Source organism: Sturnira hondurensis, unplaced genomic scaffold, assembly GCF_014824575.4.
Source record: "Sturnira hondurensis isolate 20B ecotype Veracruz unplaced genomic scaffold, ASM1482457v3 Scaffold0008723, whole genome shotgun sequence".
In the NCBI taxonomy this organism is placed as follows: Eukaryota; Metazoa; Chordata; class Mammalia; order Chiroptera; family Phyllostomidae; genus Sturnira; species Sturnira hondurensis.
The window spans coordinates 934,014-953,442 of NW_028081354.1; the positions used below are offsets into that span (position 1 = coordinate 934,014).

Here is a 19,429-nt window from a genome sequence, read left to right on the forward strand (position 1 = left end):
TGGTCCTCTCCAGCTTCCTCCAGGATCCTGATTCAACTCCCCCAACTCCCCCTTCCCTCCCTAGCCCGTCCTTCTGGGCACCACCCTGAGGTGTAGGGAATTGGGGCATCAGCTCCGCCTTGCTGAGGGACCTCGGGCCTTTTTCCCCCACTTGTCAAGTGGGCTCGTCACCCGTTACAACTGCCTCGATTCTCTTCATTGCCTACTCTTCCCCTACTGCCCCATCGCCCTGTCCTCAACAGTCTCCTGAGCCCTGTGAGGGACCTGGCTCCCTCCTGGGCACTGGGTTTGGGGTAGTAGAGAGAGGAGGGGAAACGGGGCCGCAGGGCCGGAAAGGGGGCTCCCAGACCCGCCTGAGAGCAACTCTACGAGGACGGAGGGAAGCCGGCCAGCCGGCCAGCCGCCGGCGTCAGCCAGACCGGGTTCGGATGCGGCTTTGCCTCTGACCAACTGCTGATTTTGAACCCTTCATCTCTTTGGGCCTCAGGTTGTCTCCTCTGTGAAATGGGGGCCCTACGGGAGATAAAGAGCCGGAGGACCCAGCAGAGGATCTGACCTGCACTAGGGGTACCCCCGCCACCCCCGCCCCCGCGCGCCTCTTCCCCAGCCGGGGAGCCGAGTCTCGCCTCCGGGTTCCTCGTCCCCCGTCCCTCCGCCCCAGGCTCCTCCTCTACTGACATCAGAGCCGCAGGCGGGCGGAGGGAGCCAGCTGAGCCCGAGCCGAGCCCCAGCGAGAGAGCAGGCGGGCGGGCGGCGGACCGTGGCGGGATCTCAGAGTCAGCCACCGCCGGCCTCCCAACCAGCCCCGCGGCGGGGCAGCCACAGGTACGGCCGCGGGACCGTCCCGCCTTCGCCCTTGCACGTCTAGGAGGGCGGCGGGACCCGACGGCCGCTGGATGCCCTCCCCCAAGGATGAGACGGAGTGCTAGGGCGGGCTGGACTCTGGATGGGCAGGGCTGGGTGGGCCTTTTCCCCTGACCGGTGCCCCAGACACAGCAGGTGTCAGGCGGGCTGGTGGGGAACTGACTGGATAAATAGAGGAAGGGGGGGCGGGGGGCTGTGTGTGCGCGCGCGTGCGCGCGCGCNGCCGCTGGATGCCCTCCCCCAAGGATGAGACGGAGTGCTAGGGCGGGCTGGACTCTGGATGGGCAGGGCTGGGTGGGCCTTTTCCCCTGACCGGTGCCCCAGACACAGCAGGTGTCAGGCGGGCTGGTGGGGAACTGACTGGATAAATAGAGGAAGGGGGGGCGGGGGGCTATGTGTGCACGCGCGTGCGCGCGCGCGCGTGCAAGCAGCTGGGCCCGAATGGAAGGACTGGGCATTTGAAGGTAGAGATGTGTCGGGGCCGGGTTGGGGTGTGCTAACGTTAGCACAGGCATGCGGATCATATGCAGAGTAGTGGCGTGCTGGTGTGTAAGTGTGTCCTTATGGGTGGGGATGTCTGGGAATCAGTGTTTTTGTTGCAGATATGTGTCCAGGTGCTGTGCATGCTCTTATGTGGCTCAAAAGGTAGTACGGGGGGCGGTATATGGTTGTGTACTGAGAATGTTTGAAGTAAGGCGTATAATTTGTTGGGGTTCGGTTTGGAGTGTAAGAGCTTCTGGGGTGTACAGGAACTGGAGGGTAAAGGGAATGAGTGAATCCGGGATGTCTGGTATACAGATGAGGGGTATGTGTGTGTTTCTGGGTGTCATCTGGCCTAGGTGTACACAGATGTGTGCTTCAGGGTGTGAGAGGGATCTATGGGAGCGGTATTTAGGTGTGAGGCTGTCTGGGGGATAATGTGTTTGGACATATGTGCTGATGTTTGGGTGTACCGATATTATAGGATGTCCGGGTTTCTGAGTGTGGAGGGTGCTGGATCTGAGGGCAGGTGTTTGCACTCAGAGGTGTGGGTGGGGCTTGAGGTGGTGTGTCTGGGTGCAGGGATATGTAAGGAACTATGGGGGTTGTATATGTCAGGCCTCCAGGTGGATTCGAAAACTCTGCCTCTAGAGCTTACCATCAAGTCTAATTTCCTGAAGAGGTGGCTGGTGCTGAGGTCCCACCATGGCTTGCCACTGCTGCATACCTGGCCAGGCCCCCATGGAAAGCAGGTCCCATCAAAGGCGAGGGATCTCTCACCAGGAACTCTAGTCAGAGGACCTTCCCCACATTCTTCTGCAAAGGAAAGAGAGAAGGAAAGTGCCCTCCCTGAAGTCACACAGCATGCTGGGCTCTGTTTCAACCTCACCCTTTGTGGCCCTGGGATGGGTTTGCAAGGCTTTGTTCTCTGAATGAGCCCCACTAAGGCTGCACATTAGAAGGACCAGTGGAGGGCAGTCTTTCCAATATAGGAAGGAGCCCTCTCAGGCTTTTGCTCTTAGAAAACTTTGTTGAGGCCCCAGCGAGGGGTCATTTGGGAAACTCTAGACACAGCTCCTGCTGATCGCCAGCTTCTGTCTCCCATTCACCATCTGATTAAATGGAGAAAGCACTCACACCCTCTCCTGCACAGGTCTCAACAGAGTAAGGTATAGGCCAGATCAGAGTAAGGTGAAGTCTCTGACTCTGATCAAGAGGGGATGGGCTGGGTGGGACCATTTCTCAGACTGCTGAGACCCAGATAGGGAGTCAGGTGGGAGGGGGAAAATAGGAATCCTGGTGAGCTCCAGCTGTGGCTGCTGTTGCCGTGGCAACAGTAAAGAACGAGCTATTTAAAAACGTGGCTGAGATATTGCTGGAAGCCCAGGCTGCCGGAAGCCTGATTTTCAAGAGGCTGGGCGGTGCGAAGAAGGAGGAGGGAGAGGAGACACCTCTGCAATTCCCAGGGCGGGGCTGGAACGTTGCTTGTTCTGGGGACAGGGGGATCCTCCTGGGCTTTGTGCTTCTACAAGCTGCTCTGGGGTCTTTTCTGTTGTCCTTTGGGAGCCCAGAGTCTCCTGGGGGTATTTGGATTTAGAGAGGGAGAAACTGGGAGGTAAGCTGAATAAAATGAATGAATGAGTGAATGACTTTGTTGAAGAATTTTTCTGGTGTCATAAAGGATTTTCCTCTAGCCATAAGAATTTGCTAATTAGAATAAATGACTGGTGAATGAATGAATGTTTGTTGAATGATTTTGTCATGTAAACGAATCAAAGAATGAAAAAATGCAGGCTGAATGACTGAATGGGGCTACCAGTAAGTTACCACATAGAAGTTTGAGCCCTACTGAGTTTTATCCTTCCATTTCCTTTTCCAGGAGCCCTGGCTACGGCCAGGGGGCAGTGGGCCATGCCTGGGGCAGTGGAAGGCCCCAGCTGGAAGCAGGCGGAGGACATTAGGGACATTTATGACTTCCGTGATGTTCTGGGAACGTGAGTCTCAGGGCAGGAGAGAATGGGGGCTGTCCCTGAGCTGAGGGGTGAGGTTGGGAAGGTCCTTACTCTTGGACTTGGCTCGCTGGGGAGGCTGAGTCCAGGGTGGTGCTTCCTCTGGCCAGTTAATCACTACTTCCTGTTTCCTATAGCCCAGGCCCTCTGGCAGCCTTGCCATGGCCAATACTGGCTTTTCATTTCTGGTGACAGTGGATGGAACTGGGGCTGCTCTTGCCACAGCTTTGGGTTCCTATGAAAAGAAGGAAGTAGGGAAGGAAGAGTGAAGGAGTCAGTTTATTCAACTTGTTCCCAAGAGCTAGGAGTTCTGGCCTATGTCTAGGGACGGATTCTGGCCAAGGCTCTGTTCTTAGTGCTGGGAGTCCAGAAAAAGCTGAAACCTCTTTGCCCTCATGTTGATCCCAGACACATGAGGGAGACAGACACACGGAAAATGACATCAGGGTACATGCTGAGTTCCAATTAAAGAAGGGAATGAGGATTCCTTAGAGCCCAGATAGAATAGTGGCTTCTGCCTGAGGGAACACTTTCTGGAGAAGGAAGCATTAGAGCTGGGTATTGAAGGATGAGTAGGAGTGCACTTGTCAGAGAAAGAGGAGGGCATTCCAGGCAGAAAGATAGCATAAGCAAAGGCTTAGAGGTGTAATTTGTGTGGAAAGGGGTAGAGTTAGGTGGAGCTTATAGTCAGAGGCTGGGGAAGAAATGGGAATGGGTCATGCAAGGCCTTGAAAGCCAAGCCGTGGAAGCTGGACTTTATCCCATGGGCCATAGAAAGATGTTGGACTTTTTCACAAGTTTGCAACTCAGGACAGTTACTCTGGCCCTAGCATGGAGGGTAAACTGGAGAGGGACAGGACTGGAAACCAGCAATGAGGCTACACCGTCACTAGCTATTTTGATGATTGAGATTTCACCATGGGAGATGCTTTTGACTTATGACTTCTTATCTAAAAGTAACAGAAAGAGCCCTGGCTGGCGTAGCTCAGTGGATTGAGCGCGGGCCTGCGAACCAGAGAATTGCAGTTCGATTCCCAGCCAGGGCAGATGCCTAGGTTGCAGGCCGGTTCTTTGCAGGCCAACTACCAGCAGGGGACGCACAAAAGGCAACCATACATTAATGTTTCTCTCCCTCTCTCCTTCCCCTCTAAAGATATATAAATAAATAAAATCTTTTAAAAAAATAAATAAAAGTAACAGAAAGAATACTCTAGCCCCGGCTGGTGTGGCTCAGTGGATTGAGCACCAGCCTGCAAACAAAAGGTCACCAGTTTGATTCTCGGTCAGGGCACATGCCTGGGTTGTGGACCAGGTCCCTATTTGGGGGCATGCAATAGGTAACCGATGAATCTTATGCACTCTCTTTAACAGTAAATAAATAAAATCTTTATAGTGTAGTAAACCCTCCTTAATCAGTGAATTTCAGTGCAACTGAGTTTAATTTGTTCCTTTCTACTACAAGCCTGTTATAAAGCACTGCTTCTCAAACTTCAGTGAGCATACACATCATCCAAGGATCTTGTTAAAATATGGAGTCTGGTTTAGTAGGTCTGGGGTGGGGCCTGAGATTCTGCATTTCTAAACAGTTCCTAGGTGATGCTGGTGGTATTTAAAGGTTCTAAAGGTTGTTAAATTAGCCATGAGTCAAATTGGCTTTAGCAGAAAAAGAAATCAATCAAGCACATAATTTAAAAAAACCCAGTGTGTGAACTTCAGGCATGGCTGGACCCAGGGGCTCACATGATGTTATCAGGAAATTGTCTTGGACCATTTCCGTGATTTCCTTTGTACTGGCCTCATTCTCAAGCAGGTTCTCCCCAAGTGATGGCAAAGATGATTACCATTAGCCCCAGGTTTACATTCTACCAGCTTAGCACAAAAGAGTACCTCATTTTCAAAGTGCCAATAAACTGGCTTTCATCACATGACCCCATCGTTGTGGCCAGGGCACAGACTATTCTGATTGACAATAAAGGATGGATAATTGATGAAAGGAGACTCATTCCACCTCCTTGGTCCTGAGGTGGTCACACAACCCACAGGAAAAAGAGGAAAGGCTGGAGGGAAGTTGGGGTTCCAGTTCATTGTCTCATGAATCCCCTCTCCATGCAGGGGGGCCTTCTCAGAGGTAATCCTGGCAGAGGATAAAAGGACTCAGAAGCTGGTGGCCATCAAGTGCATCGCCAAGAAGGCTCTGGAGGGCAAAGAGGGCAGCATGGAAAACGAGATTGCTGTGCTGCACAAGTGCGTGAGCCGTAGCCTGTGCTTGCCCAGGTTGACCCTGCCCTGACCCTTCCCATCCTCATCCAACCCCTGCTTCGGGCAAATCATCTAACCTCTCTGAGCTTCAAATTACTCATTGATAAAATGGGGCAATAATCTCCACTTGTCAAAGTTGTGGGGAGCATTAGCAACCCTTTCTTTCAAGTGCCTGGCACAATAGCTAACATGACAGATGCCATTGATATGTTATTGCTTATTTACAGAGGTTTAATCTGTTCAGTCAGGTCTGAAGGTCAGTCCTTGAACGGGGCTTGAAACCATTCATCTCAGCTGGTGTTATTGCCAGACATGCCTTGTTCCCCCACGTAATAAACCACTCAGCAAATTCGAAAATGCCTATGTGCTGACCCACTAACTAAGTCATCACCACCTGGCCTATGAATTGTTCATGCCAATATGAAACTTGCTGCCTCACTGGAAAGTTTATAGAGAATCTTCACTTTCAGTCTCTTTCCTGAGCTTTCCAACCATCCTGCAGGGACAAAATAATCATTCCCACTATTGGTGGTAGGGGTGGGGAAACTGAGGCTCAGAGAAGGCAGAGGACTTGTCCAGGGTCACACGGCAAGTCTATGGCAAAGCCATCTTCCATCGAGGTCAGTCACCGTCATGGTTAGTTTACTGAGTATTTATGATGTGCCAGGCACTATATGAAGCATCTTCCTTACTTACCTGTTTATTATGTCATGCAACCCTCACCCCAACTCTTTGAAGGAAGTACTATCATTGGCTTCATATTATAGATGAAGAAACTGAAGCTTGGAGAGGTTACACTCAATTCAATGAATATTCGTGAACACCTGCTCTGCCCCAGGTGCTGGAGGAGCGGTGGTGAGCAGGATAAAGCCTCTGGTCTCATGCAGGCTGACAGATTTATCAACACAGAAAAAAAACTTAAATCCAATACTGATCAGCACTGCGAGGTGAGACACTTGCCCCCAAATAGCACACAGCAGAGGCAGGTTTGGACCCAAGTCTAGTTATTTAGAGTCTTGTGTTTACCTCAGTGCTCTCCGCCTTTGAACACATTGTAATCAATTGTGGTGACTCAGCTTTTTGCCTTTGGGATCCAGATCCTTGGTGCATCCTACCCAGGTTCTCAGGCGGTGGTCCTTCAAGGTGAGGGTGGGAAGGGAGCTGAACTGTTTTCAGCTCTGAACCACCTCTTTTCTCCATTCAGGATCAAGCACCCCAACATTGTTGCCCTGGATGACATCTATGAGAGTGGGGGCCACCTCTACCTCATCATGCAGCTGTGAGCAGCCCACCTGCCTCTGACTGACCCTTCCTCACACCTCTCCCTGCCACCCCCTCCCTACCTCTCCTGCTTCTCTCGCTCGTTTGGCCAGACTGCCCTGTCCCTTGCTGCAGGGTGTCAGGAGGGGAGCTGTTTGACCGCATCGTGGAAAAAGGTTTCTACACGGAGCGGGATGCCAGCCGCCTTATATTTCAGGTGCTGGATGCTGTCAAGTATCTGCACGACCTGGGCATCGTACACCGGGACCTCAAGGTGGGGTGTGAGGGCGTGGTGACCTGGGGCACCCAGGGATGGGGGCTCTGCACACTCCTCACTGTGTGGCCTTGGGTAACTCTCACCCCCTCTCTGAACCTTCGCTTCCCATCTACAAAGCAGAACTTGTAAGCTTTAAATTGCCTTCTCCCACTCCAGTTCGGGCAAGCAAATGGAAACAAAGGTGAACTCTACTGTCATATCATCCAAGTAATGTCTTATGTCTTTTTCTGATAATAAAAGTCCCACTTGCTCTTTGTAGAAAACTTGGAAGAGCAAAACATAATGAAGCCAGAAACCCCTGAAATCCTACTTCTCAGATTATGATGGGGTTCACAGGTCGTAGCACATCTCATTCCAGTCTAGAAGACCAGATCTGGGGTGAGACAGAACTGAGTTTGAATCCTGACCCTGTTACTCCCTAAGTGTAGGTTTTCAGGCAAGTCACTAGGTATAGACTTTCCTCTCAAGACATCCGTTTCCTCATCTTAAGGTAGGGATGTGGTGAAACCCAAGTGAAATCAAGTGCTAGTCAAGTTGTGGCACACAGTAGGTTTTCCAAAATTATTTCTTTAGGGTTTTACAATAAATACCTGACGTTTACAGAAAATTCCGTCCCACATCTTCATAGCCCTGTCCTTTCTGGAACTTTTAACCTCCTTGAGAACTTCCATGAGTTTCTTGTGATAGCATCTGTGAAGCCACAGCAGCTTTGGGGGTCCCATTGTTTCCCAGGGGTGCTTGGGGAAACAGAAGGTTTGGACAGCCTCTGACTGTGCCTTCTACTCCCTCCTGCCCTTTAAGCCAGAGAATCTGCTGTACTACAGCCTGGAGGAAGACTCCAAGATCATGATCTCCGACTTTGGCCTCTCCAAAATGGAGGACCCCAGCAGTGTACTCTCCACGGCCTGTGGGACCCCGGGATACGTGGGTGCGGAAGGACCTGGGCTGAGGCCATGGGAGAGGGAGGGACCAGGAGCTGCAGGGCAGATTTGTCACCATCATGTCCTCCTCCTCCACAGCCCCTGAGGTCCTGGCACAGAAGCCCTACAGCAAGGCAGTGGATTGCTGGTCCATCGGAGTCATTGCCTACATCCTGTGAGTGGGGGCTTGGCCACTGGGTGCATGGTTCCAGACTTCTCCTCTCCCCTACTCTGTGTCCTCTTCCTCCCCTCTGCTATTTCTTCCTTCCTGCCATCCACATTTTTATCTACCAATCAATGACTAATATTACTTCATTCAATAGATACTATGTTTCAGGCACTGTACCAAGCACTGAGGATTTAGCAGAGAACAAAATAAAGTTTCTGCCCTCAGGAGGCAGACATTCTAGTAGGCGAGAGAGAAGTAAATAAACAAGTAAATAAATCCATAGAATATTGTCCAGTGGTTAAAAAGTACTATGAAGAAAAATGAAGTAGGGTAGAGAGAGCGGAATGGATGCCATTTTAGATGAAAAGGTTAGGGAAGTCCTCTCCAAGGAGGTGACATTTGACTGGCATCCTGAATGAAGCGAGGGAGCCAGACATAAACACCAAGTGCAAAGGCCCCGAGGAAGATGGTGACATATTAAGGAACAGAAAGTGGAGCTGGACAGGAGTGAATAAGGCAGAGAGGGGTAGATCTACCAAACCCCCTTTGTAAAAGGGGGAACTCTTTCCTGTGGGTCTTGCCTGACCCCTGGGACTGCCGCAAAGCTCCATCGGGAGCCAGTGTGTACACTGAAAATGGAAATGAGGATGAGTTTCTCCCTGCCCAGGCTCTGCGGTTACCCCCCCTTCTATGACGAGAATGATGCCAAACTCTTTGAACAGATTTTGAAGGCCGAGTACGAGTTTGACTCTCCTTACTGGGACGACATCTCTGACTCTGGTATTTGGGGCTTTGCCTTCTTCCCCTGGGCCCTGCCTCTAGTGCTTTCCTCATGCTTTGGGGGCCTCCTCACTGCCTTCCTTCAGTCAGCTCCCCAGCCCCAGACCAAGAGCTGTCTGAGACACGCACCCCAGGTTCTTCCCTCTGCCTGGCCCTGATCTGACAAACCTGTAGGCATTTATTCATTTTGCCTTCAAACATAGTATTTTTGAAGATACTTCCCCCATTGATTTCCTAATGCCTAAAACACCACATAAAAGTTTTCATCTGTCCTTTTGTGCCTCCTAGTAGGACGCAAACCTGTGAAACCATTATTAATCATTTACACATCAGTGTGAATACACTGAGTAGAACCTTTTCTAAGAACAAGTTTTTCTTAAGGGGAAAAAGAAGACAGATGGAAGGCTGGGGTGGATGGAGGGCTTAAGAGAATAGAACAGGTTGGGTGGGGCGGTGCATGGACAGATCTGGCCTCTTGTCTTGCTTGGACACCAGGCCAGAACTGAGGAGGTAGGTTCTGTTTTGGGGCTGTCCACAGGCACTGCCATGCTCTTTCCATCTTTGCTTTTGTCTTGGGGGTTCAGCCAAAGACTTCATCCGGCACTTAATGGAGAAGGATCCAGAAAAGAGGTTCACCTGTGAGCAGGCCTTGCAGCATCCATGGTGAGAACTCTGATAACCTGTGAACTAGGGTGGGGCCCAGGGCCCCCAGGCCTGCTCTGCCTCACAGATAAACTTCCACACACCCCTACCCTAGGATTGCAGGAGATACAGCTCTGGATAAGAATATTCACCAGTCCGTGAGCGAGCAGATCAAGAAGAACTTTGCCAAGAGCAAGTGGAAGGTGAGCCCATGTCCCTAGTCCTGGGTCCCAGTCTACCCAGAACTCATCCCCACCCCCAAGGCCTTAGCTTGCACAACACCTAGCACCAAGTTGGGCCCAAAGTAACTGCTCAAAAATGCTTACTAAAGAAATTCTTTTTTAAAAAAGATTTTGTTTATTTTTTAGAGAGAGGGGGAGGGAGAGAGGGAGACATCAATCAATTGCTTCTTGCACGCCCTGAACTGGGGGGCTGGTCTGCAACCCAGGCATGTGCCTTGACAGGGAATTGAACCAGCGATCTTTCACTTCGAGGGACAATGCCCACCAAGCAGTGCAGGCCAGGGCCAAAGAACCTTTCTCATCCATTCATTCAATGCTCCCTACCACCTACTCTACTCCAGTGAGGGTCCCTGACCTCCAAATCTAGAGGGAAAAGTGTATAATTCTTAAGGAGACATCAAATCCAACCCACAGGGTCCTGGAAGGGGCATATAAAGACCTGACAGCTGGGTAGGAATTAGCCAGGCACAGTAGAATAATGTCTAAGGCAGAGGGGACCAATGTGCAAAGGGCCTAGGGCAAGAGTGTGGCCATACAAGGATGTGCCAGTGCTAAGCCTGACTAGACTGGAAGGGCTTTGGGGGCAGTGGGGACTGAGTGACTGAGGCAGCAGCCCAGGCTGGATATGCAAATAGGGGCCAGGCTGCTCAGGGTCTCAAGTGCCACAATGGGGCCCTGACTTAATCATGATGATTAAGGATTTTAGCCCCAGGATTTTCAGCAGGAACTTGCCCTTTTGAAAAGGCTCTCAACCAATAGAGAGAGGCACAGAGAGAAGGCCAAGTCTCCTCAGGAGGCTGTGGCAGAGGTACAGGCAGGAGACAGTGAAGGCTGGACCAGAACAGGGGCAACAGGAACAGAGAACAGTGGCTGATCTAGGAGTCAATTAGGAGGTAGAGTTGACAAGAAGTGATGATAGGATGGATGCTGGGCTCAGGATGTCAAGGGCTGGCCCCAAATTTTGGTTGAAGATAGGGTGGACAGTGGTACCATCACTGAGACGGAGATCCGAGGGGCAGAAACTTATCTTTGGGGGGCGACTTTGGTTTTGGATATGGTGAACGTGAGGAGTGGACAGGGACATCTACTTGGAGATACTGAATAATATACAAACCTGGGCAAGTTACTGAACCTCTGTGCCTGTTTCCTCCTTTGACAGTGATGATACTAACAGGACTCCCCTCAGAGACTTCTGTGAAAATTCAATGAATTAGTATGTAAAGTGCTTAGAATGATGCTTGACACAATGCTTATTGTTTGCTATCATGTGAATATGAATTAATTATATATAAAAGCTACATAGCCCTGGCTGGTGTGGCTCAGCGGATTGAGTGCTGGCCTGAGAACTGAAGGGCTGCCAATTTGATTCCTGGTCAGGGCATATACCTGGGTTGTGGTCCAGGTACCCAGCTGGAGGTGTGCAAGAGGCAACCAATCTATGTTTCTCTGCAACACTCATGTTTCTCTCCCTTTCTCTCTGTAAAAAAAAAAGTAAAAATTTTAAAATTGAAAAAACAGTTATGTATCTGTTAATATATACTCTTTATATATGTGCATATATATAATATGGCTGCATTTAATAAAGCCTTGCAGATATTTCAGGTGGTTTTAGGGGACCAATCTTTAATACCTAAAAAAGAAGGGACCACTGCAAGAATTGCCCTGCCAGACACTGCCCCATGGTCTCCCACTTTTTCAAAAGTCCCTTTTTCCCCCCTCTCCCCACAGCAAGCCTTCAATGCCACGGCTGTGGTGCGGCACATGAGGAAGCTACATCTGGGCACCAGCCAGGAGGGGCAGGGACAGACTGCGAGCCACGGGGAGTTGCTGACACCAGCAGCTGGGGGTGAGGATCAGGGCTCTGTGGAAGGGCGTGGGTGGTCCATGAAGAGGTGACCAGGTTGGAGTGGAGGGTCTGCTTCCATAGCCAAGTTTGTTTTCTCTTCTCATGTAGGGTCAGCAGCTGGCTGCTGCTGTCGAGACTGCTGTGTGGAGCCGGGCCCGGAAATGTCCCCCAGACTGCCCCCTCACCTCTAGGACTCTGGCTCCAGGGTCAGGATACCCTGTGTGGGAGAGATGGGGGCAGCCTACTCCCCTTCCCTCCTTGAACTGGGGTTACCCTGCCCCACCCCACCCTTTCCCTACCACGCCTCCACTGCATTTTCCATACAAATGTTTCTATTTTATTGTTCCTTCTTGTAATAAAGGGAAGAGGATAAAACCATAGGTAGCTTTGTCTGTCCAGATAACTCCCACCCCACACTATTGTGCAAGTTGCTTGAATTGAGGGTTCCTGCCCCCTGAGGTAGTTGCATGGAGCCCTCTTCCCAACATGAGGCTGGATGGAGACTAATGGGTAATGGAGTTGAAAAGGTACTGGGAGGATCCCTTTGTCCTGTGCCTCCCACCTAGTCTTCAGGCCCTGTGGATCTCTTTCTGCGCTTTGCTGGTGGCTTATGGTAGAGATGGCGCAGGTCGGCACTGAAGAGCACCTGGGGACAGGGGGAAGTCTGTGTTGGGAGAAGGTACACTGAGGTTAGGGAGAGTGGGGCCAGTGGTAGTGTGAGGGGACACAGAGTTCCTAGGAAGTAGGCCCAGGATAATGCAAGTCCACTAGAGTCAGGGCTGGGAACAAAGGGTAGAAAATCCTTTAAGGTCACCTGGGTCAGGGCTGGGGGAGAAGTTCTATGTGATCAGGAATGAGGAAGCGAAAAAGGGTAGGTATACTCACTGCTTGGGCCCAGCCAGCATAAGGGCCCCACAGGCTCCGGAAAAAGTTTCCTAAATCAAAAGTAACAAGGCAAAATAAATTGGCCCCTCCCACTTCCATCCACAGGGGTGGGGTTTTAGGGAGAGGTGTGAGAAGTTTCCATTGCCTCAGTCTACTGTCAGCCCTGGCATCTCCCCACTTACCCAGTTCCTTGTTGGCCTGGGGGCTTGGACCCTTGGCCTGGGTTGTGGTAGGATGCCAGCTGTAGTCACGTTGGGCAATCTGCCACATGTGGACATCCACAGGCACGGCCTGGGGCTTGTTTAGGGACATCAAGCAGATGCAGTCGGCCACCTTGGATGGACACAGAGTGAGCCACAGAGGAGGAATGACAGGATCCAGGCAGCATCCTCCTTCTAGCCCCAAAGCCAGCTACTTCCTCCTCCACTTTGAGGTTACTGTTATTCTATAATCTCGATATAGGCCATCTACTAGTAATTTTCAAAATAGCTGTGATGAGATTGCTTCTATGTGAACATCTGTGTAGGCCAGGTTCTCATCATAACCTGGAAAGAAGCTCATACTATATTTCATTTTGCAGACAAGAAAACTGAGGTTCTAAAGGGTGAAGGGACTTGGCCCAAGTTACATGGCTCAGAAGAAGCAGAACAAAGATTTAATGTTAGAGTGAAGTTCAGAGCCCATTAAAAACAGTTCCTTAGGTAAAAATTCATTTCTTAAACTACACAGAAGTATACAGAAGAAAACAATAAATGCCAGATTCCCAATCATCTTGATGCTAGCTAACCCTGTTAAGATTGAATAAAAAGATTTATAAGTACATATAATTTCAAGAAAAGAATAAGATGAAAAGTAGAAATATCTTGCAATTTGTCTTCCCAAAGGTAACCACTACTGTTTCCTGTGGTTCCTTCTAGAAATTTCTGCATACATATAGCAGTGTATAGATATACCTGACCTTTCTACAAATGCATTCAAAGGGCAATGTCCTATACAGCCATTTTGCATTTTCTCTAATAAAATATCTGCTTGTATCCTTTCTCCTTCTTGCTCTGCCTTCAGAAGCTGAACCTGCACCCAGCTCTCAGGTCTGCCTTGTTACCCTCTACATGGATAGTAGCCTGCACCCAGCTCTCAGGCCTTCTGATACTCTCCACATGGGTGGTAAGGGTAGCTCCTACCCCACTAGGGCCTCACCTTGGTGCCCACCCCAGGAAGGGTGCAGAGGGCCCTGTGGGCCTCTTCGTAGGGAGCCTTGCGCAGCTGCTCAAGCCAGGGAAGCCCGCCGTATTCCTCAAGGATGGTCCGAGCACTGGCACTCACAAAGCGGGCACGGTACCCAAGGCCCAGCTTCCTGAGCTGAGCCTCCACCTCTGGCCCTAAGGGGGAGTGTGGATAGGAAAGGAAGCAGGTGTCAGGCATCTTCAAATCCTGTATGCCCTTAGGCTAGTGTGAGCCTTCCATGCCAAATGAATGCTTTCCCTTAGCACCCTTAGCATCCTTCTGCCACGTCACCACTTTTTTGAGATCCCAGGACACTTGCATGTGCAAAGAACAGGGCTAAGGGCCTAGGTTCTACACCTTTACAAATGTTTTCTGAGCACCTACTATGTGTTGGGCACTGGAACAGGGACTCAGAAGGATTGCTGCCCTGAAGAAACTCCCCAATTGAGTTTCTTAACCCTTCCAAGGGCTGTTTACACCCATGATCTAAAATAATAGTCATAATAATAGCAACAGCTTCTATGATCAAGTGCTAGGGAACAAACACAAGCAAAATGCTTTAGGTACATTATCACACTTACTTTTCTCAAGGACCCTGAAGAAACTACTGTTGTTTTTGCCATTGCACAGATAGAGAAAATGAAGGCTTATAAGAGGTTAAGTAACTTGCCCACAAAAGGACACAGTGATGGGATCTGCACCCAGGTCTGGGACACCAATGCCTGTGCTCTAAACCTGCCTCATGATAGCTTTATTCACCCTTCAAACCCTTCCAGATAAGAACCCTTATTCCCATCCTACAAATGAGTTAAGAGAAGCCTGGAGAAGTGAATGAATTTCTCTGACTACTAAGCTGCAAGCTGAGGCCTGAGATTGGGTTTCTAAGCACCAAAAACATTTTCTTTTCTCCAGGCAGGCTGTCTTCTTGCTATGCAGCCCCCAAGCACTTCCCCTCACTTAGGCCTTACATCTGCCAACTGAGATACTTGTCTCTGTAAAAACTTGCCTCAGTTAGTTAGAGCATTGTCCCCAGATGCCAAGGTTGCAGATTTGATCCCGGTCAGGGCACATACAAGACACAATCAATAAATGCATAAATAAGAGGAACAACAAATCAATGTCCTTCTCTTAAAAAACAAAACTTGCTTCACAGGGTTGCTGTGAAGAATGTATGTTCTTGGGCACAAAGCTGTTGGGTTCACTATGGAGACAGCAACTTGAATTTTCTGCATATTTCTCATATACCAAGCTCTGTGCTAGGTGCAGTATGTGCATTCCTTTACCTAACCCTGTGGCAACTCTGATAGGTTATTCTCCCATTCAACAGATGAAGAAACAGGCACAGAGAGGGTAATCAGTACCAGAGCCAAGATTCAGACTCAGGCAGTCTGTTTCTAGACGCGTGTGCAGCAGCTCTCTCTGGAGCATGCCTGCACTTTTCCTTCCCCACAAAGCGCGTTTTTCTTGCCTCTTTCTCCTAAGCTCCAAGCACCCTTATTTGGCCTCTGTAACTTGTTCCCTGAGCCCATTTCTTCTACAGCTCACTTGTTCTACCTCTGTGACTTTTTCTTTTAAAGATTTTATTTATTTTTAGAGAGAGGGGAAGGGAAGGAGGAAGAGAGGGAGAGAAACATCCATGTGTGGTTGCCTCTCTTGCACCTCCTGCTGGGGACCTGGCCCACAACCCAGGCATGTGCCCTGACTGGGCATTGAACCGGCAGCCCTTTGGTTCACAGGCCTGCACTCAATCCACTGAGCAACACTAGTCAGGTACCTCTGAGACTTTCTAAATAATTTCTCTTAAAAAAAAAAAAACACAAACCATGTGCATTTAACCCCAAAGTACTGTACATTGAATATGGATGTTTTTCTGAAGTGGCATTAAACCATGGGGCAAAAGGCACAGAGTAGTGAGGACATTTCAGGGACAGATAGGGAGGGTAAAGTATGACTGGGACTGATCAGACAAAGCAGGGTGATTCTGGATGAGGACAGGCTTTGGAAAGGCAGGAAACTTTGAGATGGAAGATGGGGACTATAGGAGAACTAAATAGACCTTGAAAGCTGTTAGTGGACCTTGGGGCAGAGACCCATTTACTCACCAGCGAGGGCCTGTAGGCTGGGGAAACCATGGTAGGTGACATCATCGAGCTGGACGAGTCGAGGTCCAAAGGCCTGGCAGAGCCGCTCCACCATGCCAGTGATGCGGGCAATGTTGTTGTTGGAGGAACAGATGAAAGAGAAAAGGCACTCGATGGGGTCCTGTTGTAGGAGTCGAACACCTGGAGGTAGGAAAGGCAGGGGGTAGGAGGATCTGCTGTCAATAGTGACCTCTGCTCACTTTCAGATCTTAGGCACCAGAGAAAATCCCCTGATTCTGAAGGGTAAATCAGAATCACCCAGGGGAATGAGAGGCAGCACTGTTAGGTTAGGCAACCCCAGAGCTCTTATTCCTCACAGCATGTTGAGAAATGGGTCATCATCAAATTCCACAGATAAAAAAGCCACAGATACAGTAAGCACTGTAAGGGTTGGGATTTCTGTCCATTTTGTTCACTGTTGTATTCCCAGTCCCATAGCAGATGCTCTGTAATATTTACAGAATGAATGATGTCACCTGCTCTCAATCACATAGACAGAATTTGGCTTAATATCCTCATCACTCCACAATGGTGATCAGCAGGGCAATAATAATAGTAAAAATAACTACTATGTGTCAGGCACTATTCTAAATACTGCACATGTTATTAGCTCCTTTAATCCTCATAAAATCCTATGAGGTAGATATAGCCCCCATTTTACACATGGTGGAACTGAATAACTGAATAATAACCCCAACCCCTGCCCCAGGTTCTGTGCTCACCTTGGAATTTCTGAGCCACCTCTTGGAAGTGGGAGTCCACACAACTCCAATGGCTGTACAGTTGAGCCAGGCTGACATCCAGCTGGAGGTACTGGCGCAGGGCCTTCAACTCTTCTCCTGTGGGCTTCCCAGCCTGGCCTTTTTCCCCTCGGTACACAGTGCAGTAGAGCTTCTCCTCAGTCTGGGTCAGTGTCCATACCTGGTCGGCCAGCACACCACTCCAGTGCGCGGGGTTTTGCTCCCTCCACCTGAGCCCCCACATACAGGGCAGCTGTAATATTCAGTTTCCCTTTCTGCACCCTTTGGGGCCCTCCCATCTTACAACCTCTCCACATACAAAACTGATTAATGAACTGTAAAATAAAAGTGCTTTCTTGTACATCAATTATGTCATTTATCCTTACGATAATACCGCACAGGCTTACTACGTCCACTTTATAAAAGAGCTAATGGGCGACAACCATCTTTCCACCCCTCCAACAATTACCGGATTGTTAAAAATAAAAAAGGAGCTAACAGGCTCTACAACCGTGCCTCCGTTTCCTCTTTTGTACCCTAAGGTTTCTTCCATTATATCCAACATTCCCTTGCACCCCAGGCTTGCAATGCTTAGTCAGGAGCCATGGTCACTCACCGGAAGGATTGTCCGGAAGCCAGAACCAAGTCCAGGCGTAGCTCAGAGAGTGGACAGGGGATTGAGGCCCATAGGGACGGAACAGAGTATAGTGTACGATGTCCCATGCTACCGAGCAAAACAGAGCAGGATACTATTTCCTTATCAGTCTCCGCCCCATAATGGCCACAGCCACTCAGAACCAGCTCAACACGCCGCCAGCAGACCACTCCCACCGAGATCGAGAACCTGAAGGCTTTACCCAAGTTCTCTATCAGTTTGAAGGCTGCCCAATCTCATTTAATTCCTCCACTTCCCGCAGGCCCCGCCCCTCACTCGTCACTAAAGTGGCGTTCCTTCCACTCTGTCCCACGTCTTGCCCTAAACCTCCCCTCCTCCACGACCCCAGGGTGGTCGCTCCTGTACCACCGAGTTGCCGTACGAGGTCTCCGCAAACACACTCTTCCGGCTTCTCCAGAGCCTGACCTCGCTCTTACAGGAAGCAGGGCTCAAGCCTGTTTATTGAATCCAGAGGTAGCCAATCCGCGTGGAAATGGGCGGCGCCAATGAAAACGGGCGCGGCAGAGGTGGGTGGGTCTTCTCCAGGCGCTTCAGCGGTTAGCGCGCGCCGGGCTCGCTGCGGGCTCGCTCTGGGCCTTTCCTTTGCGCTAGGTAGGCCGGCTTGTCCCCACAGACCCGGCTCAGAGTGCGCCCTCGGCCTCTGTCATCACTGCCTGATGTCCTCTGGAGCCCTGAATTTCTCACGCTTGCCTACCCACGCAACCAAATCCAACCCCTCGCCATTTCCAGAGAGCCCTTCTCCCCCGAGCCTCTCCAGTCTGCTATTCGCTCACCCCAGCCCTCCTCCCATAAACCCCTGTTCCCAGAGAATCCAACGGGCCCCGAGCGCAGCTCCGGCCCACCCATCCCCTGCGAGGACGCTCCCCATCGTCTGCCTCCTGAGGATTCTGTCTTCGCGCTCGCCTTCGTAGGCCTCCTCAGTCTTCACTCCTGAGGCCTGACTCCTCAGATCGTCCAGCCTCGCCCGTCGCCTGCACCTGTGTTCTCTGGCCTCAGTTTTCCTTCAGTACTCCGCCATCTAACACTGATGAGCTGAATACGGCCTGTAGAGGGGCTTTCTCTGGGAGTGGGAAAGGCAATTCGCAATGCAAGGGAAGTGTGTGGCCCCGTTGCCAGGGCGGGCTGCCAGGCCCAGGAGAGATGTATTATGTCATTGCTTCTCTTCTGGAGAAACTCGCAAAACGCTAGGAGACCTGCACTTTTATCTGGGTGATTTTTTAAACTTTCTACCATAGTGATTTTTGGTTGCCTTATTAGATTGCAAATTCCTTAAGGGCAAGATTTGCAGCTGATTTAGCTTTGTACCCCCCCCCCCCCACAATACCTAGTGGGGAGTACCAGGAATTTGGTATCATCAGTCAAATGCAGTGGTTATCTCAGTTATACTCCCTCAGTAGCTCTGAGACCCTTGGTAACTGCTCCCTGTGACTGTCTCATCCACTGGCACGTCAGCCCAGAGGTACCTAGCTAGCACTTGGAAGGCCTTCCTTCAATGAATGTTTGAATCGGAAAAGAAGGTGCCAGGATTGGGAATGAATGAAGAGAAATCCTCTACATTGCTGCTGTCCCCAGTTAAGGGGAAGTCACTCACAACTATAGTGACTCTGAAGCACTTTGACCATCATCCTACTGGCAAAGGACTGGAAGTATCTGAAGTTCATGAAAGAATGGGTAGTAGACTCTTCCTCCAGCAGTTCAGCATAGTTACTGGTTAGAGTCAGCTCTGCAGACAAACAGACCTGAGTTAAAAATCCTAGCTCTGCCACTTCTTAATTGTGAGAACTTAAGCACGTTAATTTTTCAAATCTGTGTCTGTGCAGATGACCTATTATTAACTTCCCCTATAGTTAATGTGAAGATTACATGAAACTGTATCTAAAAGTGCTCAGTACAGGTACAGTTGCTCAGTAAGTGCATGGGAAATAGGAGCTGTCCTATTATCTTTGCTGTTGTCTTACAAATGCAGTATGAACAGCAGCCTGCAACCACTTGGGCCCAATTATGTGCCATCCCTG

The 19,429-nt window shown here is 50.1% G+C and overlaps 2 protein-coding genes across 9 annotated transcripts; one reads left to right on the forward strand and one right to left on the reverse strand.

The window, feature by feature from the left end:
• Positions 1 to 1,239: 1,239 nt before the first annotated feature.
• CAMK1 (calcium/calmodulin dependent protein kinase I) lies at positions 1,240 to 12,126 on the forward strand. Its single transcript, XM_037055657.1, has 12 exons — positions 1,240 to 1,328; positions 3,224 to 3,338; positions 5,466 to 5,597; positions 6,817 to 6,891; positions 7,008 to 7,146; positions 7,951 to 8,077; positions 8,169 to 8,244; positions 8,906 to 9,018; positions 9,603 to 9,681; positions 9,776 to 9,863; positions 11,631 to 11,748; positions 11,857 to 12,126. Exons 2-12 carry the CDS (start codon positions 3,256 to 3,258, stop codon positions 11,937 to 11,939), a joined length of 1,113 nt encoding a protein of 370 aa, XP_036911552.1. The 5' UTR covers positions 1,240 to 1,328; positions 3,224 to 3,255; the 3' UTR covers positions 11,940 to 12,126.
• OGG1 (8-oxoguanine DNA glycosylase) lies at positions 12,063 to 17,859 on the reverse strand. Of its 8 annotated transcripts, none has more exons than XM_037055661.1 (8): positions 17,760 to 17,859; positions 17,355 to 17,462; positions 16,721 to 16,968; positions 15,960 to 16,139; positions 13,831 to 14,012; positions 12,816 to 12,966; positions 12,634 to 12,683; positions 12,063 to 12,394 (listed from the first exon to the last, which is right to left on the reverse strand). In XM_037055661.1, exons 2-8 carry the CDS (start codon positions 17,459 to 17,461, stop codon positions 12,311 to 12,313), a joined length of 1,002 nt encoding a protein of 333 aa, XP_036911556.1. In that variant the 5' UTR covers position 17,462; positions 17,760 to 17,859; the 3' UTR covers positions 12,063 to 12,310. The 8 variants fall into 8 exon arrangements, with proteins under 8 accessions (XP_036911556.1, XP_036911558.1, XP_036911559.1 ...); XM_037055663.1 differs by having other exon boundaries at positions 17,795 to 17,843; XM_037055664.1 differs by lacking the exon at positions 17,760 to 17,859 and adding an exon at positions 17,596 to 17,753 and having other exon boundaries at positions 12,816 to 12,930; positions 13,843 to 14,012.
• Between the last annotated feature and the right edge of the window lie 1,570 nt (positions 17,860 to 19,429).

Excerpts from the sequence above, each read along its gene's own strand:
- CAMK1 (XM_037055657.1), top strand. The coding sequence starts at position 3,256 with ATGCCTGGGGCAGTGGAAGGCCCCAGCTGGAAGCAGGCGGAGGACATT. Across the intron at positions 5,598-6,816 it reads GAGATTGCTGTGCTGCACAA|GATCAAGCACCCCAACATTG; the intron begins GTGCGTGAGCCG and ends TTCTCCATTCAG. Across the intron at positions 9,682-9,775 it reads CAGGCCTTGCAGCATCCATG|GATTGCAGGAGATACAGCTC; the intron begins GTGAGAACTCTG and ends CCCCTACCCTAG.
- OGG1 (XM_037055658.1), bottom strand. The coding sequence starts at position 17,633 with ATGAGATTGGGCAGCCTTCAAACTGATAGAGAACTTGG. Across the intron at positions 14,013-15,959 it reads CAGCCTACAGGCCCTCGCTG|GGCCAGAGGTGGAGGCTCAG; the intron begins GTGAGTAAATGG and ends ACTCCCCCTTAG. Across the intron at positions 12,684-12,815 it reads CCAGGCCAACAAGGAACTGG|GAAACTTTTTCCGGAGCCTG; the intron begins GTAAGTGGGGAG and ends CTTTTGATTTAG.